This window comes from Topomyia yanbarensis, chromosome 3, assembly GCF_030247195.1.
Source record: "Topomyia yanbarensis strain Yona2022 chromosome 3, ASM3024719v1, whole genome shotgun sequence".
Classification (NCBI taxonomy): Eukaryota; Metazoa; Arthropoda; class Insecta; order Diptera; family Culicidae; genus Topomyia; species Topomyia yanbarensis.
In genome coordinates, this window is record NC_080672.1 from 386,775,105 (window position 1) to 386,800,276 (window position 25,172).

Here is a 25,172-nt window from a genome sequence, read left to right on the forward strand (position 1 = left end):
AGCATCTATTTCAGCAAACTTTAATAGAAATATAGTTGAACAAAAAAATCAGCTCAATCATAACGTATTCATATAATTGACATTCTCCTGTAATTCTGTATGCAAAAGTATAGTATGTAGTGGGAATCATCAATTGCATAAAAGTTTACAAATTTAGAAAAAACAATCTTCTTCAGTTCTTCTGAGATTTTTTGTTTTAAATCGGTAAAAAATCGGTTCTACAGGTCCAATTTCTTTTTTGGCATTAAAAAAATGTATTTTCAGATAAAACTACGCAACTTCTAGTATATTCGCTTAATGTATTCTGATCCGCCTTTGAGTTACGATGATGGGATCAATTCTCCCCGGGGATCAAGTCTCCTCAGTCTCCCTTACAGTTGACGCTCTGCATTTCAATCCTCGCGAACTATAGTTCAGGAAACATGGATTAGAATATATTGGTTCAAAAGGTCCGCCATTTTTTTTTTTTGAATTCCCGGAGGCCCTTCCCTCTCATATTGTGACAAATGTCAAATTAAGCTCAGATGCCAAATTTCATATCATTTGGACAATTCTAGACCCCCGGCCACTTCGCTTGACATTTTTGAAATTGGCAGATACTATTGGAAATATGAAAAAAAAACTTTGTGTCTGCAGTAATCAACTTCGTACCACCGGAACCAAAAGTCAGAACCGAATGAAATTCAATAGCAGTTGTATCTTTCATTTGAAATCAAGTTTGTAAAAATCGGTCAAGAGTTCGCTGGGAAATTGGTGTGTTAGCTTAGGAACTTGGCGAGTTCTCCGTCATAGGTGACCAATGTGGTCAAAGCTACTTTGATAGTTCATTAGAGATCCAGACCCGCAAATCCAAGTAATGTTGCACCCATTTTAATATGTATTGCATCATTTGGACATCATGGTGGTACCTGTTTATATGGGAATTTGCTGTGTGACCGCACTCTTCAATCCGTAGCTCTAGAACTGGTAATCGCATCAACTGAAAATTTAATAGCAGCTTATGGGAGCGTTATATCTTTCATTTGAAACTAAATTTGTGAAAATCGGTCAAGCCATCTCTGAGAAAATTGTGTGAGTTTAAATGACACACACACATACAAAAACACACATACACAAACATACAAATACATACACACATAGGCATTTTCCGATCTCGACGAACTGAATCCAATAGTATATGACACTCGGCCCTCCGGTCGTTTTTTAGAGTGATTGCATAGCCTATATTTATGTGAGAAAGGCAAAAAGTGTTCGTAACGGTTTTTCCATAAAATTATGAGAATGTTTTCAATACCTTTCTGTAATTAAACTAAAGAGCGTAAATCGTGCTGGACGACGAAAGTTACTTTCCGCTCTCGAAGACCCACGTGTCAGGAAATGACAGCTAGAAGTCGGCCACATCCCCCAAAGTAAAATATAAGTTTAAGCATAAGTTTGAAAAAGAAAGTTATGCTGTACATCGGACAGAAGAATTTCAAAGCCGTGGTTTAAACCGAGCGGTCTGGCCATCAATCAACAAGTGTACCAGGAGGAGTGTCTTCTTCTGCCGTTTTTAAATGAGCATCATGCGGATGAGAAGTACGTCTTTCGACCGGACAAGGCGTCTTCCCGTTACACCAAGAAGACGCTGGAGTATCTTTAACAGAAAAAAGATACCGTACGTGCCGAAAGAAAGGAACCCGATCAACTTGTCCCAGTGCCGTCCCATTGAGGATTTTTTCGGTTCCCTCAGTGCCCTAGTGTATAAAAATAATTAGCAGGCCAAGGATACGAAGCAGTTGGCCACCAGGATTCGGAATTGTATCCGGAAGATGGTCGTCAGTGCCGTCCAACGCTCTTGTGAGAGCAACACGATTAAATTGCATCGTACGGCTGACCAGGGCCCCTTCTTCAATATTCATGGACGTTTTTTTGAAGAATGAACATTATGTTCTTAATAAAAAAATACTTAACACGTTGAAATTTTTTTTTGTTTTTTAACTACATGACTGAAAAAATTCTCATTTTTTATTGAACACTCGTTAAATGGAGGTTTCAGTGTATATCATTAAAACCGGTTGACATATGGCAAAGTTATTTTTTCCAAATTAGAAACTTGCTCCATGAACTTTTAATTTAATCTTTTTCAAAGAATCCATTTTTGTTTGCTTAAAAGTATGTGAGTGAATTTTAAAGTTAAAATTGAAAAAAACGGAAGGTATAATTCTAGAATCGTATAGTGCGCGACAATGCCTCGCTGACCTCATGCGAGCAAGTTTCTAATTCGAAAAAATAATAACTCAACAATTTTTCAACCAAATCCGATAATCAATAGGTTAGATGTAAAAATTAATGTTGTCTTTAAATTTTCATTAAAACAAGGACGCTTCACTAGAAGAACGTTGAGTAATTTTCATAATGTTCATGAAAAAATTGCAAAATAATTATTGTTTTCATATTATTCTTCCAAAACATAGTATTTTTAACAATGAACACAATATGGCATACTGTTGGAAAGATCCATTTCTTCCACCTTCCAAAACACCAGAAAATTAAAACCCTATTTTTATAAAAAAAAACTCATCTTATAGTAATATTGTGGCTTAAGTACGTCAACAATACGAACATGTGACTGATCTGTCACTGTACTACAAGAATTCAAGCAACTGTAGTGCAGCTACTTACCATTCTACTACTCCACTCCGCTGAAATCAAGACACCCTTATCCTTACGGAAACTTATCCTTCCCCCTGAAAGGTACAGGTCTCTACCTAGCACATTACAGCACGTACCTTAACCCGGAGATCTAGCGCACACATATTGGAAGTCATTAGCTTCAAGTGAGGTACAATATTGAACTTGACCGAGGCTCGCGTCAGGTTGAACGGCAGCAGCAAAGCAATCAGCGCAAAAAAATAATTCTTCACAAATATGATCAAATATTGAAGATAACTGCTGCTGATGATGATGCTAATGCTGCCATTGCGCTGACCCATCACGAGAGCGCTGACCAACGGAAAGCCGTCGAGCGGCGCAATTATTCGTAATTACTATTCACTTGTTTGGGGGATTCGTCGCGTGGAGCGCGAATGCCGCCGCGGATAGCGTTACTTCGATTTGAAAAGTTTATGGACTTAGCGTCGGGGGCTCAAGTGTACATATACACACATCCATTAGATGTGTGATCTTCTTGCTACGGGATCGGCTCTGTACGGTTACAGAGCTAGGGGGGTGGTAGGATGCGGGTACAAAGCGCGTACAAATATTATTTGTCGAGGTTCTTCCTAGCCGTCTGTTCTGGTACCGAAGGTCAGCAGAAGATCGCCCGATCAGCACTACTTTTTTGCTACTCACCAAAACCAAAACAAAAAAGCACACTTGTTTGAACAGCAATTGCGCTAGGCTATGGAACGGATATCGCCAATCTAAGAGCGTTACAACAAGTTGCTTGGCAGCCGAATAAAAAGCTAATATTGACGCACGAAGCAGCTAATTGCTGGGTTAATGAAAGTTTATTGAACAGCATGATGGTTCGATTTTAGACACATCATAATAAGATTGTCTCGCCATCGGAGCTCAATTTAGATCAGAACGAGGTCAATTGTAACTTCCTGTTAACCTTCGATACTGGCAGTGTGGGTTACTCGGCAAATGGCGACGAACCCGATTCTATAATTACAGCTCATTTCTGTTTGTTGTTCTGGGCGAGTTAGATATACAAAGCAGAGTACAGGTGTGATGCAAAAATTTACAAGTACGTGAGAATGATGTACCTACTAAACGGTCGGTGCACGTCGGCCATATCAAAGTCACCAGATAGCGACTTCGATTGCGGCTTTCGATTGTTGTCCGTTTATTTGGGTGGCTGCTTTTGGTTTCGTTGAGCAATGTCTGGTTGTATGTTTGAATAAGCATGGTCGGAATTTTTGCACATTTTGCTAGGTTTCGAATTTGTACACACACAAAATGAGTACGAATCGAAGTCTATCAATAAGAGCTGATGCAAAATTGATCGGACAAACTGAAAGGTTTTGTGATCTTGTTCGTTTTATACTAAATGTAACTTTTTAGGACCATTAATTGTTTTTCAAGTATATATGTCCTTTCTTTTCCACACCCGATGTGATTTGAAATTTTTCAGTCCTAGATCACTATATATACTATGAAAATTAGTAGCGCTTATCATTTGAAAGAATTGTTACTGATACCTTATTTGCTGCAAAGAGCTTGTTTAAATAGTATAAAACTTACTTTTGAGGTGTAGTGATAACTAGAATTAAGTCGAATTCGATGCACTCAATAGAAACATCAAAAAGCATATGATCCTACATTTCCGTTCGTGTGATATTACATGTCATTTATTTTACAGCAATATTGAATTAAAAATACATTAATGTGCATTGGTGTCACGTTTAATGAAACTACAATTTTCAATCAATGTGTAAAGTTATAATAAAATTCGTTGAAGACAGCACGGTTAATTGTGTGTATTTCTAATGAAACTTAATTTTACATTTATATTTATGCTCCAAATATGTGCATGAAAATAAATTTAAAATTACAAAATATTTTTTCTGTGTACCTGAACATGTGCAATTCACAGACTAATAATTGCAATTCAAACTACAATTACTTATACTGATAAAGCAAACCCTTTCTGATCTAGATTAGAACCAATGATAACTTATTTGTGTGTCTTGTATCTATCATCAGTTAATGTCAATTCATTAGGCAAATGCAATCAAAAAATATGATAAATGATATCAGAATCGTTCAATCTCACTGTTGGGTAAATTGAATCGGTTTTTGATTTATCATCTAAGTTTAGGTAATTTAGAAAATTATTCTGAAAAATTCAGTCGAAAACACCAAACCTTGCAATGATCATATTCTTAGATAGTTTAGAATAAAATGTGTTGACAGAATTAGTAAATTTCAACGATTAAATTAACCCAGTAAAAGAGTTTTATAGAAAATCCGAGCAAGTTGCTGTTTTTGACGATGTTGTTAACCTCTTTCCGAACAAACTTTTTATATGATTGGTTTATTAGTTTGGGTGTAATAACGGAGAATCCAAAAAGGTTGTATTTTCCATATTAATAAAAAACTTTTAACACAATGCGCAAATCCACCAACTTTACATTGGTCATTTGGGGCTACAAAACGAACTACAGTAGTACTGTGTTGGAAAATGGCATATGTTGAGCTACACTATTCAACAGCTTTGTAGAAGACACCTGAATTCTATCTCTATCCGGTGAAAAGTTAGCGCAAGGCTACTCTATGTGATAAAATGAAGAACTCAACTACTTCCGACATAACGTTGTTAAAAATTTAATAACTTCCCCGAAGGAAGATTTGCCGTCTTCGATAAAATTGTAGGTAATAAAATTATCTCTCTAATTTACACTTGCTATGATAATCTGATGTATACAGTTCCGCCTAGTAGTGCAAAAGCAAGAAACTTTCGGAAAAAACAAATGTTCTTTAACAAGGGTACAGCAAGGGCGAAGACCGTAATATCCCGTTCGCGGCTGACATATTTCAGAAACCACTTGAACCGACGGGTTGGCCACAAGGCAACTTGGCTGGTTTTTTCCTAAGAGAGATTGTAGACTATTTTCAGCGCAGGCAATAAAAATATAACACAATAAAGTTTTATAATTCGTACACGTACACGGTATGTTTACTAAATAAAATATTGAAATCAGGCCAGGACTTTTAGGAAAATTCTTACTCGCAGAAATTTCAACATCAAACGTTTCAAGATCGCCAATGTACTTTTCTGGCCTTTAAAATAATTAAAACATGTGGCTTCAAAACTAAAAGATTTGAATTCAAATTTTATTCAATTGATATTTTGCCATTTATTCCCTAAAAACGTTTTAATCCACCTAACAGTGTGATGAGACATTTCTTATAACTTGTATCACTCTCATCGGATATTATATCGATTAAGAATATTTAGAACATGATGCACGTTTGATAACACATACTCATTTGTACGATGATTTTAGAAACGATCAGTTGATCTTTCCAGTCCATGTAGTGTATAGCGACAACGAATAGTGCTAATCCGCGTTCAAAGTTGCATTCTTCGCCTCTTCGAGATTTTGGATTTATTTCTTTTGTGTGTGTGTGTGTGTGTGTGTGTGTGTGTTAACTGTTAGTCGAGCAATAGCGTTTCGTAAGCTGCCTGAAAACTAAGATCCAAGATAAGTACCGCTATTATTTTACGTTTCCCCTTCTTGGATCTTCTACTAACGTGCCTTGGGCAAAAACGACTTCTCCTGAAAATGGTTTGAATCTATTACAGATTTCTCGAGTTCTGACGAAGCAATATACAGCTGTGACAGAAATATCGAAAATTCGACTTAATAAGTTTCGGATTACGGTAAATGGTTTAAATCAGGCAAATGATATTGCTGGCTACGGGCCTTTTACGAAGGAGTACAGAGTATATGTACTAGCTAATCGGGTTGAAGCCTGTGGGGTCCTTTCCGATTCGAGTTTGATTTGTGCGGATCCACCGACACATGGGGTTGGCTGTTTTAAAGACACAATGCCTCAGCAAGTGAAAATACTGGAGTGTAAATATTTGCATTGGTCGCAGCTGACGGGAAGTGACATTAACCCTCTTAGCAAAGTCACTCCCAACGATTTATCAAACTCCCATCAAATTGAAACGGTTGTGTACGGTTGTCCACGTTTCTTCCTCATTCAAGGTTCAAAATAATCCGTTGATTAAATTATTCATTGAATGAATGATTTGATTTCCGTATAATTTTGAATCATATTTATTTTGTACGCTGCACAGTTGGCCTGGCCGCTTTAATATTTGTGTCATATTCAATATGTGCCACAAACATTAATAATGACAAGAAAAATTGTGGACGAACGTCTGCAATTTTCCAGGATCCCAACATGTATTGGCTGTGTATGTGTAGACTAGACTAGACTAGACTAGACTAGCATTCAGCATTGGTCGCAGCTGACGGGAAAAAAACATATATCAACTCAGACTCTTACCGGATGACCTTCGCTGAATGTGGGGTTACTATCTCTTCTGCAACAAGGTTCTGCAACCTCTTTTGACTTTTTGTGCCGCGAGTCATGAAACAACTGGGACACACAGCCTTCCATTATAGCAAAAAGGTTCGTTGTGGGAAATGCGATGGGAATCATGTGAATGATTCCTGTGGAAGTGTCTCCACTGCGAGGAAAATGTTGGTAGATCATGTACCTAACATGTCCTGCGTACAAACAGCGCGAGGAGAAACTTTAAGAGGTCTCTTCAGGAACGCTCTAAGCGATCTTTCACTTAAATGCTAAAGATTGCTACGGCATCGGTCTCTACGAATATCTATACTAAATTGTTCACTGACGAACGCGACTCTGATGAACCCCAGGAGGGACCATCTTCTGATGGGCCTAGAAGAAATTTTTTTATGCAGTTGTCTGCAAAATGGCCCCCACTTTCAGCGTTTGTATCCTTCGATTATCTCGAATGTCGATTCTTTTAAAATTTTACCAAAGAACATGGCTTACTTCAGGAGTAGATCTCAACTTTCATAATTTCAACATTATTCGTTTGAATCGAGAGAACTCTTACCGAGGAGTACTTTTGGGGATCAAAAAGCGCTACTCTTTTAATCGAATGGACCTCCCTTCGAAATCAGATATTGAAGTTGTCGCTTCAATACCTGATTTCGAGGTTTCCACGCTGTCGTTCCACGGCACCGAATGGGGTTGTCTTCATGATGATATTCGGTCTACTCCTAGAGCTTTGTGACAACTTCAATATTATCATTTGGAGCACATGTGAAATTACACGAATTCCGACTCCCCGAGCGCGCCCGGGTGCCTTATACTTGTATCTCTGCTCGACATTGTTGCGGATAGCTTGCATGTGATAGGTAATCCTTGTTCTCAACGGCAGTGACCATCTGTTAATCGTAATTACTATTGCTAACGGTTCAGGGCTACCGAATACAATCAATGTTTCGTATAACCTCTCACGAAATATTGATTGGAAGAGCTACGTGTTCGTGAAATCTGGCAAAACCAAGTCCACACAAGAGCTTCCTACGAAGGAAGAGTACGGGTTCATGACTGGCTTGATACTCGACACCGCGATTAAAGCTCAGACAAAACGCGTACCAGACGCAAACTCTCGCGGACGGTCTCCAAACCCATGGTGAGACAAAAAGTGCTCAGACGTATACACGGAGAAAGCCGCCGCGTATAACACCTTCCGGAATGACTGGTTATCCGCTAGTTATAGACAACACATGACGATAGACACGCGAATGAAGAGTTTGATGAAAAAAGAGTTTCTGCGTTGGTTCGTTGATGGACTAATGCGAGAAACATCGATGAGCACTCTTTGGGGCACGGCACGGTGTATGCGAAATCGCAATCGTACTAACGAGAGCGTGGAATATTCAAACCGTTGGATATTCGATTTCGCCATGAAGGCCTGTCCCGGCACAGGTATACCGCCCCGCGTCGCCTCACGAGGCCGCAAAGGAACATTCTTCTCGATGACGAAGCTCTGACTTGTTCTCTTATCATGCAACAGTACTGGCTCAGGAAATGGTTCGACTCCAAAGATACCTGGATATATTACAAAAGTGCCAACAAAGGACCAACTTTCTCCGCACAATTGCCGGAACATGGTGGGGTTCCCACCCAAGAGATCTGATCAGACTATATTTTTTTTTTCAATTAGCAATAATCGCACCTCGGTTGTACCTCATTGGTCACGATATCGCCACTGCGCAAAGCTATCAGACTATATTGTCACTGATGGAACACAGGTGTTCCTGTTTCGCCCCGCTGGAAACATAAACTTCATCAAACTGGAGTGAATCCAGTATTGTTGTTTGCGTATTGCTTTGGATTGCATGCACTCGACCCATACGATAAGACTAGAAGTGCTGACGGACGACCTTTCACTGAAAATATGACTTTGGGACCATTCATATCGATTGCTCATTCGATACGATTCATTTGTATTATTTGATACATATATTAAAGGAAAGATTTGTAGAATCCCGGATCACATACGTTCGCAAGTGATCCCAAACATTTTTCGAGAAGTCGACGGCAACAAGATGTTTTACACTGATGGATCAAGTCTCGACTAGCTTCGGTATATTCAATCAAAACCTCATCGCCTCATCCCAGCATTACTTCAGTTTACGTCGCAGAACATGCTACTATTCAGTATACTCTTGGGATTATTGACACTTTGCCTGCCGATCTTTACTTTACCTTTTCGGACAGCCACAGCTTTTCGTTCGGTGAAACCTAGAAATCACATTTTGTATTCCCAGGAGAAAATATGGAAACTTTTGCGTGTCTTATCTATAAGATAATACAAGATTGCTTTAGTTTGGGTCCCCTAGGCATTGCTCCATTCCAGATAATGAAGAAGCGAACTCTTTAGCTAATGCGGGCGCTTTAAAAGGTGCCATCTGCGAAGGACTAATCTGCTTCAATGAACGTTTCAATATATCTAGTCGTAGATCGCCAGAAAGTTGGCAGACATCTTAAGGCAATGAAGAGTTACGACGGTGGCTACATTCTTTTATCTCGTTGGTGTCAACGACGCCTTGGTTTTAGAGCAATGGATTCGTGTGATGTCTCAGCTTATGTATAATCACTACATGATCGCGCCAGTGATAGGTCCCACGTTGTGTTTTGGTTGGTTCAGGTATAACGCTAGGATTATTGTTCGATACTCCTTTATTCCGCTTTACGATGCAGCAATGGCGAAGAATAGCGAAATATGCTAGGTACAATTCTAGGCGGCTCAAGGACACATTGTGTAATTAATTCGAAACGGTTGCTTAAGGAAAGCGATTTATTTCAATTTGTGACCGAAACAAACCAACCGCACATGGCGGTGGTCGAACTAAGAGTACAATGAATTGTTTCTACAGACCATTTACATTTCATCTGATGCAAGACACTGTGAAGTATTGCACCGTCTACCTACACTAACGTACATATTTCATACTACCTAGATGTAAGTGCAGAGCTGCCTGTCAATTTCGCTGATATTCGAAAGGGAGCGTCCACGATCTACGTTGCGCCGCAACACTACACTACAAACTTTTAAACATATTTTAAAAATTCATATTATTTGCAACAGCTTTAAATAAATTACTTATAGAATATACATCTCGATGTTATTTCAATTCAAGATGTTCATAAAAAAACGTCTTTCAAAATATAACCGATTCCTAGTTGTTTTAAATTTTTTTCAACAAAAAGTATTATTTCGTAAAATTACGAAACAATTAAGGACCGAGACCAACGGATGACATCAGCAGAAATTTTTCACCTCAGAAAATTACAACGACCTGGGATTGAACCCGCCCTCAGTCACGTAGCCAGAGGGAGGAAAAGAGGGGGTTGTGTGATTTTTTTTAAATAAATTTGTAAAAATGTGTCTTTCGGCGACTTTGAGCAAAATTTCGTAGCTAATTTTGTTTGAACAAATTATAGAGAAAAAGTTGAAGGCTTCTTCCAACTACCAAAGACAATGATCACGAAATTCAGTGTGCCTTATGCTTTAGCTCGAGCCAGTGCGAAGCGAACGACAAAAATAGTTACTTTTATAGTGTATGCCTTGTCTGAAGAACAAAAGAAACTGTTACTATAATTTCTGCTGAAGTAATCTGTCCAGATGAGTGAGTAGCAGAAGCAAGTTGTGCTCCGGCGCAATATGGTGATTATAAAATTATTGAAGACTCGCGTAAGACCGAGTATTCATAATCAGGAACATTTCTTGAAGGTGTAAATGGAGGTAAGACATTCGGAAATCGCTTTTATCGAGTTCTACCATGTCAGCCATCCAACTCTCACAGCACTCAACAAATTAGCCCAGACGGAACCATTCATTTCGAACAACTTAACCCTTGTGAAGGCAAGCTAAAATCCTAACACTAAAGGGCAAGCCGGGCCTCTCAGGCCCATCTAAATTCAAGCTCCTTTTTGCCGTTCTCATATAAAAAGGTTATGCAATCGGTCGAAATTTCGACTTTTTAACCGAGACCCGCAGGGCCAAATCTCTTATACCATTCGACTCAGTTCGTCGAGATCATAAAATGTCTGTATGTGTGTATGTATGTATGGTTGTATGTATGTGGCAAACAATCTCACCGATTTTTCTCAGAGGTGGCTGGACCGATTTGTACAAATTTAGTCTCAAATGAAAGGTACAGCCTTCCCATCGGTCGCTATTGATTTTTTATTGATCCGACTTTCGGTTCTGGAGTTACGTGTTGAAGAGTACAAGCACACAGCAAATTTACATAGAAACTGATACCACCATGATGTCCAAATGATGCAATATATATTAAAACATATGCAACATTACTTGGCTTTGCATGCCTAGATCATTAATGACCCACCGAAGGCACTTCGACCACATTGGCCAGCTATGGCGGTTCTTGATGCCCCGAGGGAATTTACCAAGTTCCTAAGATAATGTCATACCTATTTCTCAGCGAATTTTTTACCGATTTTTACAAACTTGGTTTCAAATGAAAGATACAGCATTCCCGTTGGCTGCTCTTGAATTTCTAATTGATTCGACTCCGACTTCGGTTCCGGAATTACAGGATGATGAGTACGAACACGCAGCAAATCCCGATTTCAGCGTATAAGGCGATGGATGTAAAAAGGTCAAATTTTTTTCCAAAAGGGGAGTACTCGAAAGATCACGTCGACTGTCGATTGTTTCTGAGCTCCATTTCGTTTGAACATGACCAATAAATGTTTCTGGGTTGCTATTAATTTCTTCTGATCCATAACCGGAGTACATATTCTGATTTTTCTTCCGAGTCTGCATCAGATTCATCGTCGGAAGCAATATCATTCACATCTTCTTCCTCGCTTTGCAAATCAGTTTCGGAATCGTCTGCTGTTGAATTTGCTCGAATTTCTTCCATTATTTCAGATTCTTTGAGACGATTGAAAACATGGGCATATCGTCTTATAGCCATTTCAATTTTTTTGTTGTTTCTAGATCCTACAATTTGAATAATTACGACAACTATAATACAAAGAATAGACAACAAAAATAGACAATAACGACAGAGTTAGGTTATGTTGTATCCAAATAATTGTCAAGTAGACCACAGTGGGTGAAATAAAAGTATTTACCAAAAAAAATATGACACACGTCATTATCGTATGCTATTTTTACATTTACAATGTATAGAATTCGCTCAAACTTGCAAGATTTTTTCTTATAAGAAAAGGTAAAAACGCTTTTAATCCACCTAACAGTGTGATGAGACATTTCTTATAACTCTTATCACTCTCTTCGGATATTATATCGTTTGAGAACATTTAGAACTTGATGCTTCGCGATGTTTTTGAAAACACATACTACATGGGAAAGTGGCAGGACTCAGAGAATCGCTCAAATCAGCAGGACAACATCAGTGCTAGAAATCTCAAATCAAATCAATGGGAAGCGAAAAAATGGCCCATAAAATAGACATAGCTACGAATTATTGTTAATGCTCTGTTAATAAAATATCTAAATTGTGGTGGGTAAACTGAATTTTCCTAAAGGGGTTATATATTGTACTGAGCCAAAAAAATCGCATTTTTTTAATCGATTTGAAGTTTATACTTTACTCAAATCACCAACGCGACTGAGAACTAAGAAATCAACGCTTTTTCTTGAAAAGGGCGAAACTAGCAGTGACACCATTCAAAGAAAATCAACAGTGAATATTTCCAGACTTTTAATTCCTATTTAAGAACTATTGTGTTTTTTACATCCTAGATTGCATGATTCAGTGATCGAAACCCAAAACTTCATAAAGTATTTGAAATTATTAAATTAAAATTTGTTTTTGCTATTGAAATTTACAAAATGATGGTATCGCCCCTTTGGCGATTGTTTACTTTTTCGGTCCCACCTATCAGCATTGAAGTATCGTTCTTACGTTTTTTTACAATAACTACCGTTCTACACCACCGATTTCGTCCGGGTTTTTTTCGATCATTGTTACTATTTACAGCTAGTATCAGCTTGATAATCCTAAAAAAATACGAAAATGACAGTTTCGCTTATAAACTGCTAGCAAAAAAAGTATCGCCCTGTTTGTTTGCATGGAGCGTGGAGGGCGAAACTTTAAATTACAAAAATACAGTTTCGCCCGTTGTATTTTTTGCTGTAGTTTAAGAAAGCAATATCGTAGAATCAAAATTTTAGGTTAATTGGTTGCGTTTCAAAGCCCTCATTCGCATGTATGAAAAAAGCCTTATGTTTACATTTGTAATATCGCCCTTTTCACAAAAAAGCGTAAAATGAAATCGCAGCTCCTGATATCACACTATCTCTGAAGTGCATGCGTGCATAGTTACAAATTTTACTTCGACATCGACTTTTTCTAAAGGTGACTTGACTAAAGGTGACTTGACTTATTATCGCTAATCCTAATGCCAAAGACCAAATAAAAACCTCACGAAAACGAACAGTTTGGTAAAATCATCATCATTACTGGAATTTTCATTTTCACGAATCTTTTCGGTAACCTTCCGTCACTTGCGTTAATGCACTGTGTGCACAGTGCTCTGAAAATCTAGCGAAATCGTCTTAGGGCACCAGCGGGTCTAATTCAGAGCTATCTGCGCGGCGAGTAAAGTAAAGAATACCAAAAATTAATTTCTATTCCATAATTTTCAGTTCAGCAATTCGAGAGATCGTGCTCACCGCAAGCCATGAAAAATAGACTACGTTGTGAAGCGATGGTCACTATTTATTAAAAAATCACGGTTAAATAAAAAATAAAATTATTAAAAAAATTTCAAATTGTTTATAATTTTCACAAACTTATTAAGAAAAATTGTTTCATAATCTTTCGTAATATTGTGTAAGAAAAAAAAGCTGAAAATTTCAGTATTTTCTCTATCTGCAACATATTAACCCTTAAGTATACCAATTAATTGGTATACGAATTGGAATAGGTTCGCCAAATTTTGGAAGAAGTTTTAAAAAAAACCCCTTGAAAATTACCTAAAAATTGTTGTAGTTCGATACAATAAAAAATCCCCAAAAATGAAATGTACCTATTAATGTGAAACACAGTGAATAATACATACAATAAAGACCCATTTTTATCAGTCTCATGGTGTATTTTAGGCTGACAAAATGGGGACATTGACTAAAGCGGGTATTTTTTTTCTTTATAATAAACTAAAGCTGTTAAAATGTTCTTCCCGTCCCTTGATGTAGTCTGATAACTATTCCTGATTATGATGAACTTTTTATTTTTGCATATTTCCATCTTCATGATAAGGAAAACATGCTCAGGAAAGGATTTACTCGAATTCAGTCTTGTTCGTCTGCTAGAGCCCATCAAACATATGTTCATATTTGGCTGATAAAATCAGGGTTTCAATGTATTATAATAGATATTCAGCATTCGAAGAAGTTTCTTGTGAACGAGTGTAGAACGACTTTGTTTCTACTTACTTGAAGTCAGCGGCGTAGCCAGAAATTCGGTTTGGTGGGGGTTTGGTGAAAATCGATCATACTGTCCAAACGGCATAATTCCGAAACCGTAATTTTTGAAGTTTTAAAATTATGCAGAAATAATTTTTCAGAAAATAGTAACAGAGTTCGTGTCTAGCGAATTTTTTGAGACTTTATTGTAGTCATGAATATTAACCTGAGAAAACCATAAATACTTCTTGGACGATATACCGTCAAAATTATTTTATCAAATAATGCGCTGTTTAACGTTTGTAAAACTCATCGAAGATACTAAACCTCCGAAGTTGGCGGTTTCAAAATGATGCTATCTTGACCTTAAATTACTGATTTTAAACATTTGACCTATACATATAATTGGTCATACAACAAAAATCAAATGCTCATCAAAATCGATCAGAACCTGCTAGAATCGAATGGACATCGTTATTTTTCATAAATTTCTCTCTACATTCGGAAAGTGTTATCTTCGTTATTAATCATATTACGTTTTCGTCTCAACTCGACGCATTCCCAAAAAAACCTGTCTTAATCCACCTAGTGGTGCAATTGTGCTTGTCTCATTTGTCCAGACTACGATTCCATGGCTGGTTATGTTCAATACAATGGTGGAAATGAATATTACATGTTCAGTACGATTTGCACATACATACAATGGATCGACAGCCACGATCTTGAGATACTATGTGATACTGAAACATCGCTTGAAACCAGCGGCGGATCATGGAGAAAGGTCCGGGAGGTCCAGATCCGGCCGAAAATTTTCAACTTGTTAAGAAATTTTAAACTAGTTTTGATTTTAAAGTAGCAACCCCTCACTGCATACTCCCTCCGGGCCGGTATGATTGACGATTTTTAGAGTGATTGCATAACCTTTCTATATGAGAAAGACAAAAATGTACCAAAGTCCAAAAAAAGTCAATTTTTGTCAAACATCTCAATGTTTCATGCATTTTAAAGTCATTTGGCATCAAAAATACAAATTTGATTTTGAAAATTTTTCATTTCAGTTTATATGGAAATTTGCTGTGTGATTGCACTCTTCAACTCGTAACTCCGGAACCGGAAGTCCAATCAATAAAAAATTCAATAGCAGCCGATGGGAAGGTTGTTCATTTGAGACTAACTTTGTGCAAATCGGTCCAGCCATCTCTGAGAAACAGAGGTCACATTTTTTCCACATACACACATACATACACACACAGAAATTTTCCGATCTCGATTCTTGTTATTGTAATATTGAATTAAATCAGTCTGCATCAATAAATTTTCAACTTCAATCCAATATTTTTTTGAGTGTGGTGGGGGGGGGGGGTGGTGAGCGTTGTATGGTGTTAAACCCCAAAACCTTCTCTGGGCTACGCCATTGCTTGGAGTTATTTATTTCGCTTTTCATTTTCCGATATGTTTCAGATCGATCCGATGGTCATTAGTTAGAAAAATTGCAGTCAGAAGGTTCGCACAAATGAACATTTTTGCACTGATAAGTTATCAAGTTCCTTCCAGACAACTTGGAAGTGTTCGGTGATTATTTCTAGCGGTTGTAGATAGAAAAATGAAATACAAAATTCGATTTGTCGAAATAATGTTTGGCCTATTTCAATGGATTATTTCTATATTGAACAATAAATAGGCGACAAAGCGTAATCCACAAACAACAAGCCATAACTTTTAAAGTATTCAAAATAGATATTTGAAGTCTTCAGTAAAGTTATTCGCAAAAGTAAGAGCTACAAATTTGTAGAAGGCATCATTTCGATATAATCACTTCCAACAAAATTTGTGAAAATATCTCACTCATAGGGGGATCAATCAGCAAAAGCACAATACCAAAAGAAAGGGCATATTTCCTCCATTAAATTCTCCGAAGATACTATTGACCTAAAATAAGCCGTTTTGGCATTAATAATAGATTACATGTTTTTGGTCATATTTCTGGCAATGGGAAATGATAAAAATCATTCGTCCGCATTTAATGTTAAATATCTCTTTTGATAATAGTCCGATTTCAACAATCTATAGCTTGTTCGAAAGGTATTCGTTAAAGCTGTCTAAAAACATATAAGTTGTTAATCTATATTATCAATTTCGGCAGATAATTCAAAAAAACTGCAAAAAACGCCATTTTTACGCATTCAAACATTCATATCTTGGAAACTAAACATCAGAATCAAAAACAAATTAATAGCGTTCATACTGTTTTTTAGTTCTTTCATTTAAAATTGGTTTGGATAAGATCGGTTCAGCCATTGCTGAGAAACACGAATGAGAATTTGTCCGTTACATACACACACACACACAGACACACACACACACACACACACACACACAGAGACATTGTCCCAAATCGTCGAGCTGAGTCGATTGGTATATAAGACTCGGCCCTCCGGGCCTCGGAAAAAATCTTGAGAGTTTGAGCGAATTCTATACATTTCTTTTATAAGAAATGTAAAAGATAAAATCAATCAAAACATGAAAAAAATTCCTGCTAATATGAAGCTGAACTGATCAATTTTTTTTTTCAAATAAATATTAATGTATAAAACTCGTGGTATTTCTAGTAAATATTGCATGCACACCGGGCCTGCCAGGCCCGGCTTGCCTTTTTGTGCATGTAAAAAAATTCAAACATAGCTGCGCATCACTCCATAGATGAAAATTTCACAATTCTTTATTTTTGTTATAGATTTCAAAGCTACTTATTAAAATTTCCATGCCCAAGCTTATACTGCGTACACATTTTTTTGTAACTAAAAAATTGTAACGTGCCGGGCCTCTGAGACCCGCTTGCCTTTTTGAGGGTTAAAACACATGATTCTGTGTGACAATGCTGCTATTATGATCTTCCTATATAGTGACGATGCGAAAATTAATGTTCCGCTAAGAGATCGGACTCCGCTTACTTGCAGATTCATGCCATATTTGGAAGAAATAGAATCCATTCCAAGAGCACGTAACTACTTCCCGATACTTCAAATTGTGTTTATGTCGGTGGACCGATATACGTCCTCCTACCTGTTCCTGCAGTACAAAACGTAATGCGATAGTACCGTTACAGATCATGAAAATAAGAGTTGAACCTATTTTACGCATCTACAAATTGCCTGCCAGATCAGAACAGTTAAAGCAAATATCGACATTCTCTTTGTACGGATATTCTATGCAACGGTAAACTTGGGTTTCACACTGAAATATTGCTATTCATGGAGATAACTTTGACGTTGGTTTCGTCCTCTATCATGGTGGAAGACGATTTAATTAGCAAATGCGTGTAAAGTTTCGTGAGACAGGTTTTTAATGTAGAATACATTTAAGGTTTCAATATAGGGGTCCCGTTTCAAAATATCGGCTGCGGCGCCGCGTCAGATTTTGAACGTTAATAACTTTTATCATACTTAACAGAATGATTTGATTTTTAGGCCAATTTGTTGCAAATATGTTCCTCTATGCTGTATTAAAATTTGAAGTATGTATAACATGTACTAATAACAAAAAAAATGTGTTTTGAAAAATCTTTCGAAAACGACTCGGAAAAGTGAAAATTTTCAGCCCATCCCGCACAGAGCCGTCGTTATGGTAGACCAACCGAACAATAAAATAATGAAAAGTTTATATATAGGTCCATTACATGTTTGTTCGTATGGTTATTCGCATTGGGTTGCTTGACGAGAGCACTTGGTGGGGGAAAGACGGCATATTCCTTTGGTTAGGCCATTAGAAGCCGGACGGAAAGGAAAGGCTCATGCACGGCACGAGAACGAGCGAGAAAGCGATAGTAGTGCATATTAGCGCGATTATATAAATATCTGTCGGTCGGTTTTTCTCATCATTCGTATTCGTTCAAGCACTAGCAAGCAGCCAGTCCACCGAAGAAAAGCAGTCGGCGATGACGACGGCGGAAAAAGTGCCCCAGCTACTGGTGACTCATCGCAACCCGATCAGGAACTGTCGCCCTGCAAGAATTTCGCCCCAACTAAAGGGCAACAGAGTAGGCTATCGTTCCAGCGTCTGGGTCGTGAGATTGTGCAGGACTGCAAAGTCGAGGTACGCTTACAAAGCTCAGTCGTAATGATGCCCCGAGAAGCCAACGATGCCTACTTGGTCGGTTTGTTCGAGAATGCAAAATAGTGCTTTCTAGCTCACCGTGTCCGCGGGGAGTGCGTCTGAATTATGCTCCCTCAATAAAACAATAAACGGTTCTTTACAGGACCAATTAATTGTGTTCCAATAAGAGTTAAACTGAAATTTACATTTTATGGTGTATAACAAATAATTTTCAGAAAGCAATATAAGAAATACGATGTGTGGAAAGAAAGAAAGAGAATTTAAATTATCTTCTCTCGCTCGTTTTCGTGCACTGCTTTTCCATTCCTTTCTGCTGCTACTACCATCATAACTAAAACGAATGTGCGTGTTCCCCCACCATCTCATGGCCAGTGTTGCCACAATTGCATGTCGCTATAACAATTTGAATTATTTTATTGATCCTCTCTAGTATTGATAAAATATAGAACATGCAAAGTACACTAGTCGCATGCTTTTATTCGAACTTTTTGGCAGCCTCCGTTGATTAACTGCATAAATCGATTTGTTTGTGCAGCTCCTTGCTAGTAGCAAACTAAATAGCCTTTATCAGCGCTAACAAATAACACGAAAGAATTTAAATTTGTGAAAATCATTTCCTTCTTTTCAAATCTGCAGCATTCTTTGAAAATATTGTTTGAATGTTGTTATTGAAAAACTGAACATGCAAGTTTGCTAGCACTGGCCACTAGATTGAAGGCGATGGAAAGACAGAATATTCGTTTTGGTTATGCTAGTATTGGTAGCCGAACGGAAAGGAAAGGCACAGGAATGGCACGAAAACGAGCGGGAGAGCGATAGTAGTGCTTTCTTGTGTTTTCATATATGAATATTGGTCGGTCGGTTTTTCTTATCATTCGTATTCGTTCAAGCACTAGCAAGCAGCCAGTCCACCGGAGGAAAGCAGTTGGCGATGATGACTGTCCGCAAAAGTGCCCCAGCTACTGGTGGCCCATCGCAACCAACTACCGATCAGGAACTGTCGCCATGCTAGTATTTCGCCCCAACTAAAGGGCAACGGAGCAACTAATCCGCTGGCTAACATTCCAGCGTCTGGTTCGTAAGGTTGTGTATTACTTCAAAGTCGAGCTACGCTTACAAAACTCAGCCGTAATGAAGCCACTGATGCCTACTTGGTCGGTTTGTGGGAGTGGGCGTAAATTACAATAAAAGCAACGGTTCTTTTCAGGACCAATCAATTGTGTTCTAGTGAGAGTTAAACTGAAACTTTTATTTTAAGGTGTGTAGCAAATTTTCAACAAGCAACATAATACGTTGTGTGGAAAGAAGTAGCTTGCACACGGAACAAAAATTTAAATTATCCTCTCGCTCGTTTCGTGCACTGCTTTTCCATTCCTTTCTACTGTTATTATCAGTATTACCAAAACGAATGTGTTGTTGCATGTGTTTAAGAGAAACGTTGAAGTCGCATGCTTCTATTCAAGCTTTTTGGCAGCCCCCGTGAACTAACTGCATTAAATGATTTTTTGTGCAGCTCCGTGCTAGTAGCAAACAAAATGGCCCTACCAGTGTCTGATTCGTGAGATTGTGCAGGATTTCAAAGTCGAGCTAAGCTTATAAAGTTCAGCCGTAATGGTACCCGAAGAAGCCAGTCTTGTCGTTTTGTTCGAGGCTACAAAACAGTTCACCAGGCACGTAACTATCATGCCAAAAATATCCAACGATCCAGCGCATCACCATCAACACCAACGCCGATACCAAAGGTTCTTTTCAGAACCACCATTATTACCATAGAGAATTATTTGAAAATTTCCCATTCAAACGTGATTCTGTTGAATATTATTAGATTTAAATTAACGTCTCGAATTGAAATCACGACGCTCCGGTTATGTGACAGACATTACCTACCCATCTTTTTTTATTGTGACCACGACACCCCATTTCAATATTTCTGAATGAACAGAAGGTCGAGTTTGGAAAGTTTGTAACTTTCATTGTACTTAACCAAATTACACAATGTTCGCACTAATGATTCAGAAATATGATCAGGAATCTTCTGTTAGATTTGTAAGTATGTATAATTTACATGAATAAAGAAAAATTGATTTTCAGGAATCAATTATTATCTGTTCTTCCATTGGCCAGTACTACGCGACTTCCTCATGCTAACAATTAATTTCATCGTTAGCCATCTCCCTCACCAAGGCCAACAACGCCAACAAAACCGGTCCTTTTCAGGACCACCATCATTTTTGTAAAGAATAATTTGAAATATTCCTCGCCCAAATCACCTTTTGTCCGAAAATCCTAATGAGTATCAACATATTTGAAGAACGTGTTCCTTATGTATTCTACATCTCTCCGGTTATGTCGCAGACATTACCCACCCATCTTTTTAGATATCTTTTACTCATTCCAATGTATTGTCTTCCACATCTTGCAGGATTTTGCTGTGGGGGGGGGGGGTTTAAAAATTGTTGCAAAAAATTTTCAGTTCTGATGACTTGAGATAGTCACTGGAAGCTGAATGTAATTACTAAAAGTTCTTAGTGGAACCATTTCCAAAACTAAGGCAATAGAAACAAAAAATCTTAAATTTATTAAATTACAATTTTCTCTAGCTACAAAAATGAATATTCAAGAGTTCAAAGTATTTAGGGGTGCTTGAAAATGCTACATATTCTAGACTACACGTGCAAAAAGCATGTAGTCTTGAAAATCGGTTGAAAATAACCGCATAGAAAAATTTTTAGTGCCGAAAGTCCCGAAAAACTGTTTTTTGCTATAAATAAAGATTTTGAGGGTATGTGCTGTATTTTACAAGACCTACAACTTTGACTAGATCGCATGAAAAACACATTTATTTTTTCAATTTTGGAGCACCGTATTGTTTAACCCTTTCATGTCCAACTTTTGTTTCCAGTGCATGTAGGGTTTTAAAACTATTTTTCCTTGAAAACGGTAGGGTCAAGAAACACAAAAAGCCTTTTTGCATAAAGATAGACGCGTCCCGCGCAGTGCTAGAAGCGATTCAATTTTTACCTTCCAATGATCAATATGATTTTTCTAGAATATTAACAGCAGTCCGTTTGCGTGGAAAACGTAGCCAAAGACAGTCTAAATTGAGAAGTTTTATCAGTTTTCAATAATATTGCAACATAACGAAAATAAATGAAAAATTTATTTTTCGTCATCAACGTAAGCTGTCCCTGGCAGCACTGCTCCATCAGAATCCAACCAGACTAATCACAATAACTTCAGTTTTAGAGCTGATTTTTGTACCTGTTAATACTCAAATGAAAGGCAATAGTCGCATTTATTGGCCTTACTTGTTTTTATGAGCAAATCTTGCCTCAATCAAAAGATATAGCTGCTTACAAACGGTGTTGTCCACAAACAACATGGGCATGAAGAGGTTAATATAAATTATTGATATGCATCATTTATTTAATTATTTATCAATAATTAATATGAACGTTGAGGAGATTATATATTTTAGAGAGAGAGAGAGAGAGAGGGGGGGGGTTAAAAGAAATTCTGTTCATGCGGCTTTTAACACCCAAAATATAAGCCAGTTGACAAATCAATGTCCTATTTCGGCGAAATAGGACCCATTACGGAGGACACGTGGAGGAACTACTTTCCAAGTATTTCGAATGATGTTTTTGTGGTGAGAATGCTGGTAGAACACACCACCCTCCCATTATGCAGCGAACTCTTTCTACATATCTAGGACAAACTAATACGTGCCAGTTCAGTAAACAAACGGTTTATTATGGACAACCCTGCACAGAAATCGCTAAGGAAAACTCATCTCCAGAAAGAAATGCCACCACCCGGTCTCTGAACCACAAACGGTTACCAAATTTGTGGGTATTGTTCAGGCAATAATGATAACTGCACAAGCTACGTCAAGCACGTCAAACTCAACAACCAATACATCCAGTGAAGAAGCTACCAAGGAAACTAGGAAGTGCATATAATCGCGAGTATCAAGGCAGTAATCAATGATACGGATGACAAAAACGTCAATGAGAGAAACATGGATGACCCCAAAGATTAACTTGGCAAGAAAACGAATATTTTACCGTCACGAAAGACGATCTCTGCTCGCTCCACGGACCTGACAGGCTCCAAATAAAGGATATTATTTTTATTTTTTACGCCTCATAAATATCTAAAAGATTCGCGGCTCCTCTAAGCTAACGTATTCAACCGTGTCAAATAAACGAAATGAAAAACTGCTGCCTACTACGACTCTTTATTAATGTATTGGTCTGGTTTCAATCAATTTTTTTAAATTGTTCAGGAAACTACGTTTTGTTTAAAATGGCGATTTATCGATTAATATGAATATGAATAAACATTTTCACCAAAAATACGTTTACTAAATTCAACATGCTCACATATTGAACGAACCCAATGTAATAATGTTGCAATTTCGCATACGGCATATCTCTAGAAAGCATGGAAAAGTTAAACAAACATATCCCCATCGTATCACCAACACCAGGAAATATGTGATTGCAGAAATCTGGCTGTTTGGTTCGCCAACACTTGCGATTTGTACAAGCGAGAACGAATTTCTCTTTAACATGGTAGTGACAAACAAGCAACACGCTCGATCTGACCGCAAGTTTTGTTATGCAAATTCAGCATTCCGGCACTTCGAACACCTGCCTTAGTTTGATTTAGTTTCATAGAAGTTTCAACACCAAGTTCAGTGGTATCTTGGTTGTTGCTTTCAAGCTTCGTGTCGTTCAATTTTATGACGTAAAATCCTCTCAGGGTGCAGCACAAACACTATTCAAACAACCAATCGTCTCCATCGTTCATTGATAGTCCCAGTTTGTAAATGTTATCAAACAGAAATAAAACACATTCCGTAATTGATCTTACAAACGAAGACACACACGGACAGCAATTACTCTACTGAATATATTATCGCTCACCCGCCAGCCAGCGCTTGGTTCGACACGTTCCTCAAGGTTACCCATGGTCAACCAGGTGGGGTTGGGCAGAGGCGGTGGTGGAACCATTAGGCCATAATTTGTGACACTTTGGCGTTAGATTTGTCAGACTGCAATAACATCTGCCAGAGTGAGTGTTTGATTGACATTGAGGAAAATTTGCGCCCGTCGTCGTCGTCGTCGTTGTAGTTGATATGTTAGGAAAGAGAGAGATAGTACTCACCTGAGCAGCTTCTCGATCAGAAGGCGGCCGATAAATCCGGTTCCACCGGTGACCAGGACATTCTTGCCACGGTAGAATTCCATCACCGGTGTGCTGACAATCTTTTTCTCCTCCGTCAACGTGAGGTCATTGTTCCGACCCACTTCAACACTCATGTTTGCTAGATTTTTTGAGGCCTCTCGGGTCGAAAAAAATGCTCTACTTATTATCCTTTTATGTGTAAATGAAAAAAACAAAAATAAATGAGTACCGTTTTCTGTGAGTGGTAGTGGTTACTGCACTTTAAGTTCGGTTTAACTATTTTGGGTGGTTTACGGCGACACCGTTGTTCGATAACCTGAATGATTGTAAAGCTAATTCTGTAAATGGCACAAACCCAACTAGTTGTGTACGGTGCGCGACCAAATCGTAAAATAAACGTAGGCGAAGAAGAAGTGCAACTCGAAAGTAAAAAAAAATATACGCTGATGATATGAGCAAACAGAATTGCCTCACAGACTGTGTGGAGCTTTTCCTTCTCGACGACCGTCGATTTATTTATTCAAATCAAACACTTTGAACAATTAAAACTATCAACTTTCGCCTCTAGGCATTTGTCACATACACGCCCAGTGCTGGGGCGAAGGAAAATGTAATTTGCAACTAATCAAGGAAAAATAGTATTGTTTTCCGAGCACAATTTTGTCGTTGGTAAAAAATGCGCAATCCGTAAAAGTGCGCAAAACACGAAGAGTCTTTCACAACAACATGTATCGCAATTTGCCACTAAAATCTAGATCTAGTTGACCACATGAGCGCAAATCATACATACACTTTGGTTAACTTATTAAACTTTTAACTTTTTAAAATTCACAAAACTTCCAGTCACTTGTTTCGTAATAAAGGTTGTCCAGGACTGGAATCCACTATGCGTGTGTCCCGTTCGAGTTGACTTGCGAAACTAAGCACCGCGGGTAATTCTATTTTCATTGTCAAGCACTAGTGTGGACCATGTGCGCCACTCAACCACGGCGCACCACTCACTCATTACCCGCGATAGGATGATGGGGCGGTCGGCACTCACCAGCAGCAGCAAGCACATTCATTCATTGACCGGCAAGGCGGTGGCGTACTTACCAATATTATTTCCGATCAACCATTATTGCTGGGGAATCGCACTTACCTGCATATGTAGCTTTACCTGTATGTTGGTATGTACCTCATACGTGGTCGTGCATAGGGCGATCGTTCGATTGGACGGTCAACTAAGCGAGTTTGACTTTGTTGTTTTGAACACACTCTACGGCATATACGCAGTACGCTGAGTACTCCAGCACATGCGCGTCGATTATTCCTGGCAACCGGACTGAGGGCACTGGAGAGGTGTTCAATATTTACAGTCGACTTGGAGAGCAAACAGGTCCAGCGCGAGGAATGCAAGTGTTTTCTAAAA

At 38.2% G+C, this 25,172-nt stretch overlaps 1 protein-coding gene and 1 pseudogene across 1 annotated transcript in view; both read right to left on the reverse strand.

Moving 5' to 3' along the window:
• Positions 1-24,695, reverse strand: part of LOC131691621 (fatty acyl-CoA reductase wat-like) — a 56,414-nt gene extending 31,719 nt beyond the window's left edge. Inside the window, exons 1-2 of the mRNA XM_058978155.1 lie at positions 24,552-24,695; positions 23,741-23,950 (exon numbers count right to left, since the gene is read on the reverse strand). Of these exons, the coding sequence (XP_058834138.1) occupies positions 23,741-23,895 (155 nt within the window). The 5' untranslated portion in view covers positions 23,896-23,950; positions 24,552-24,695. The remainder of the gene's footprint in view (positions 1-23,740; positions 23,951-24,551) is intronic.
• Positions 8,592-8,767, reverse strand: LOC131694425 (U4 spliceosomal RNA; annotated as a pseudogene).
• Positions 24,696-25,172: the final 477 nt, after the last annotated feature.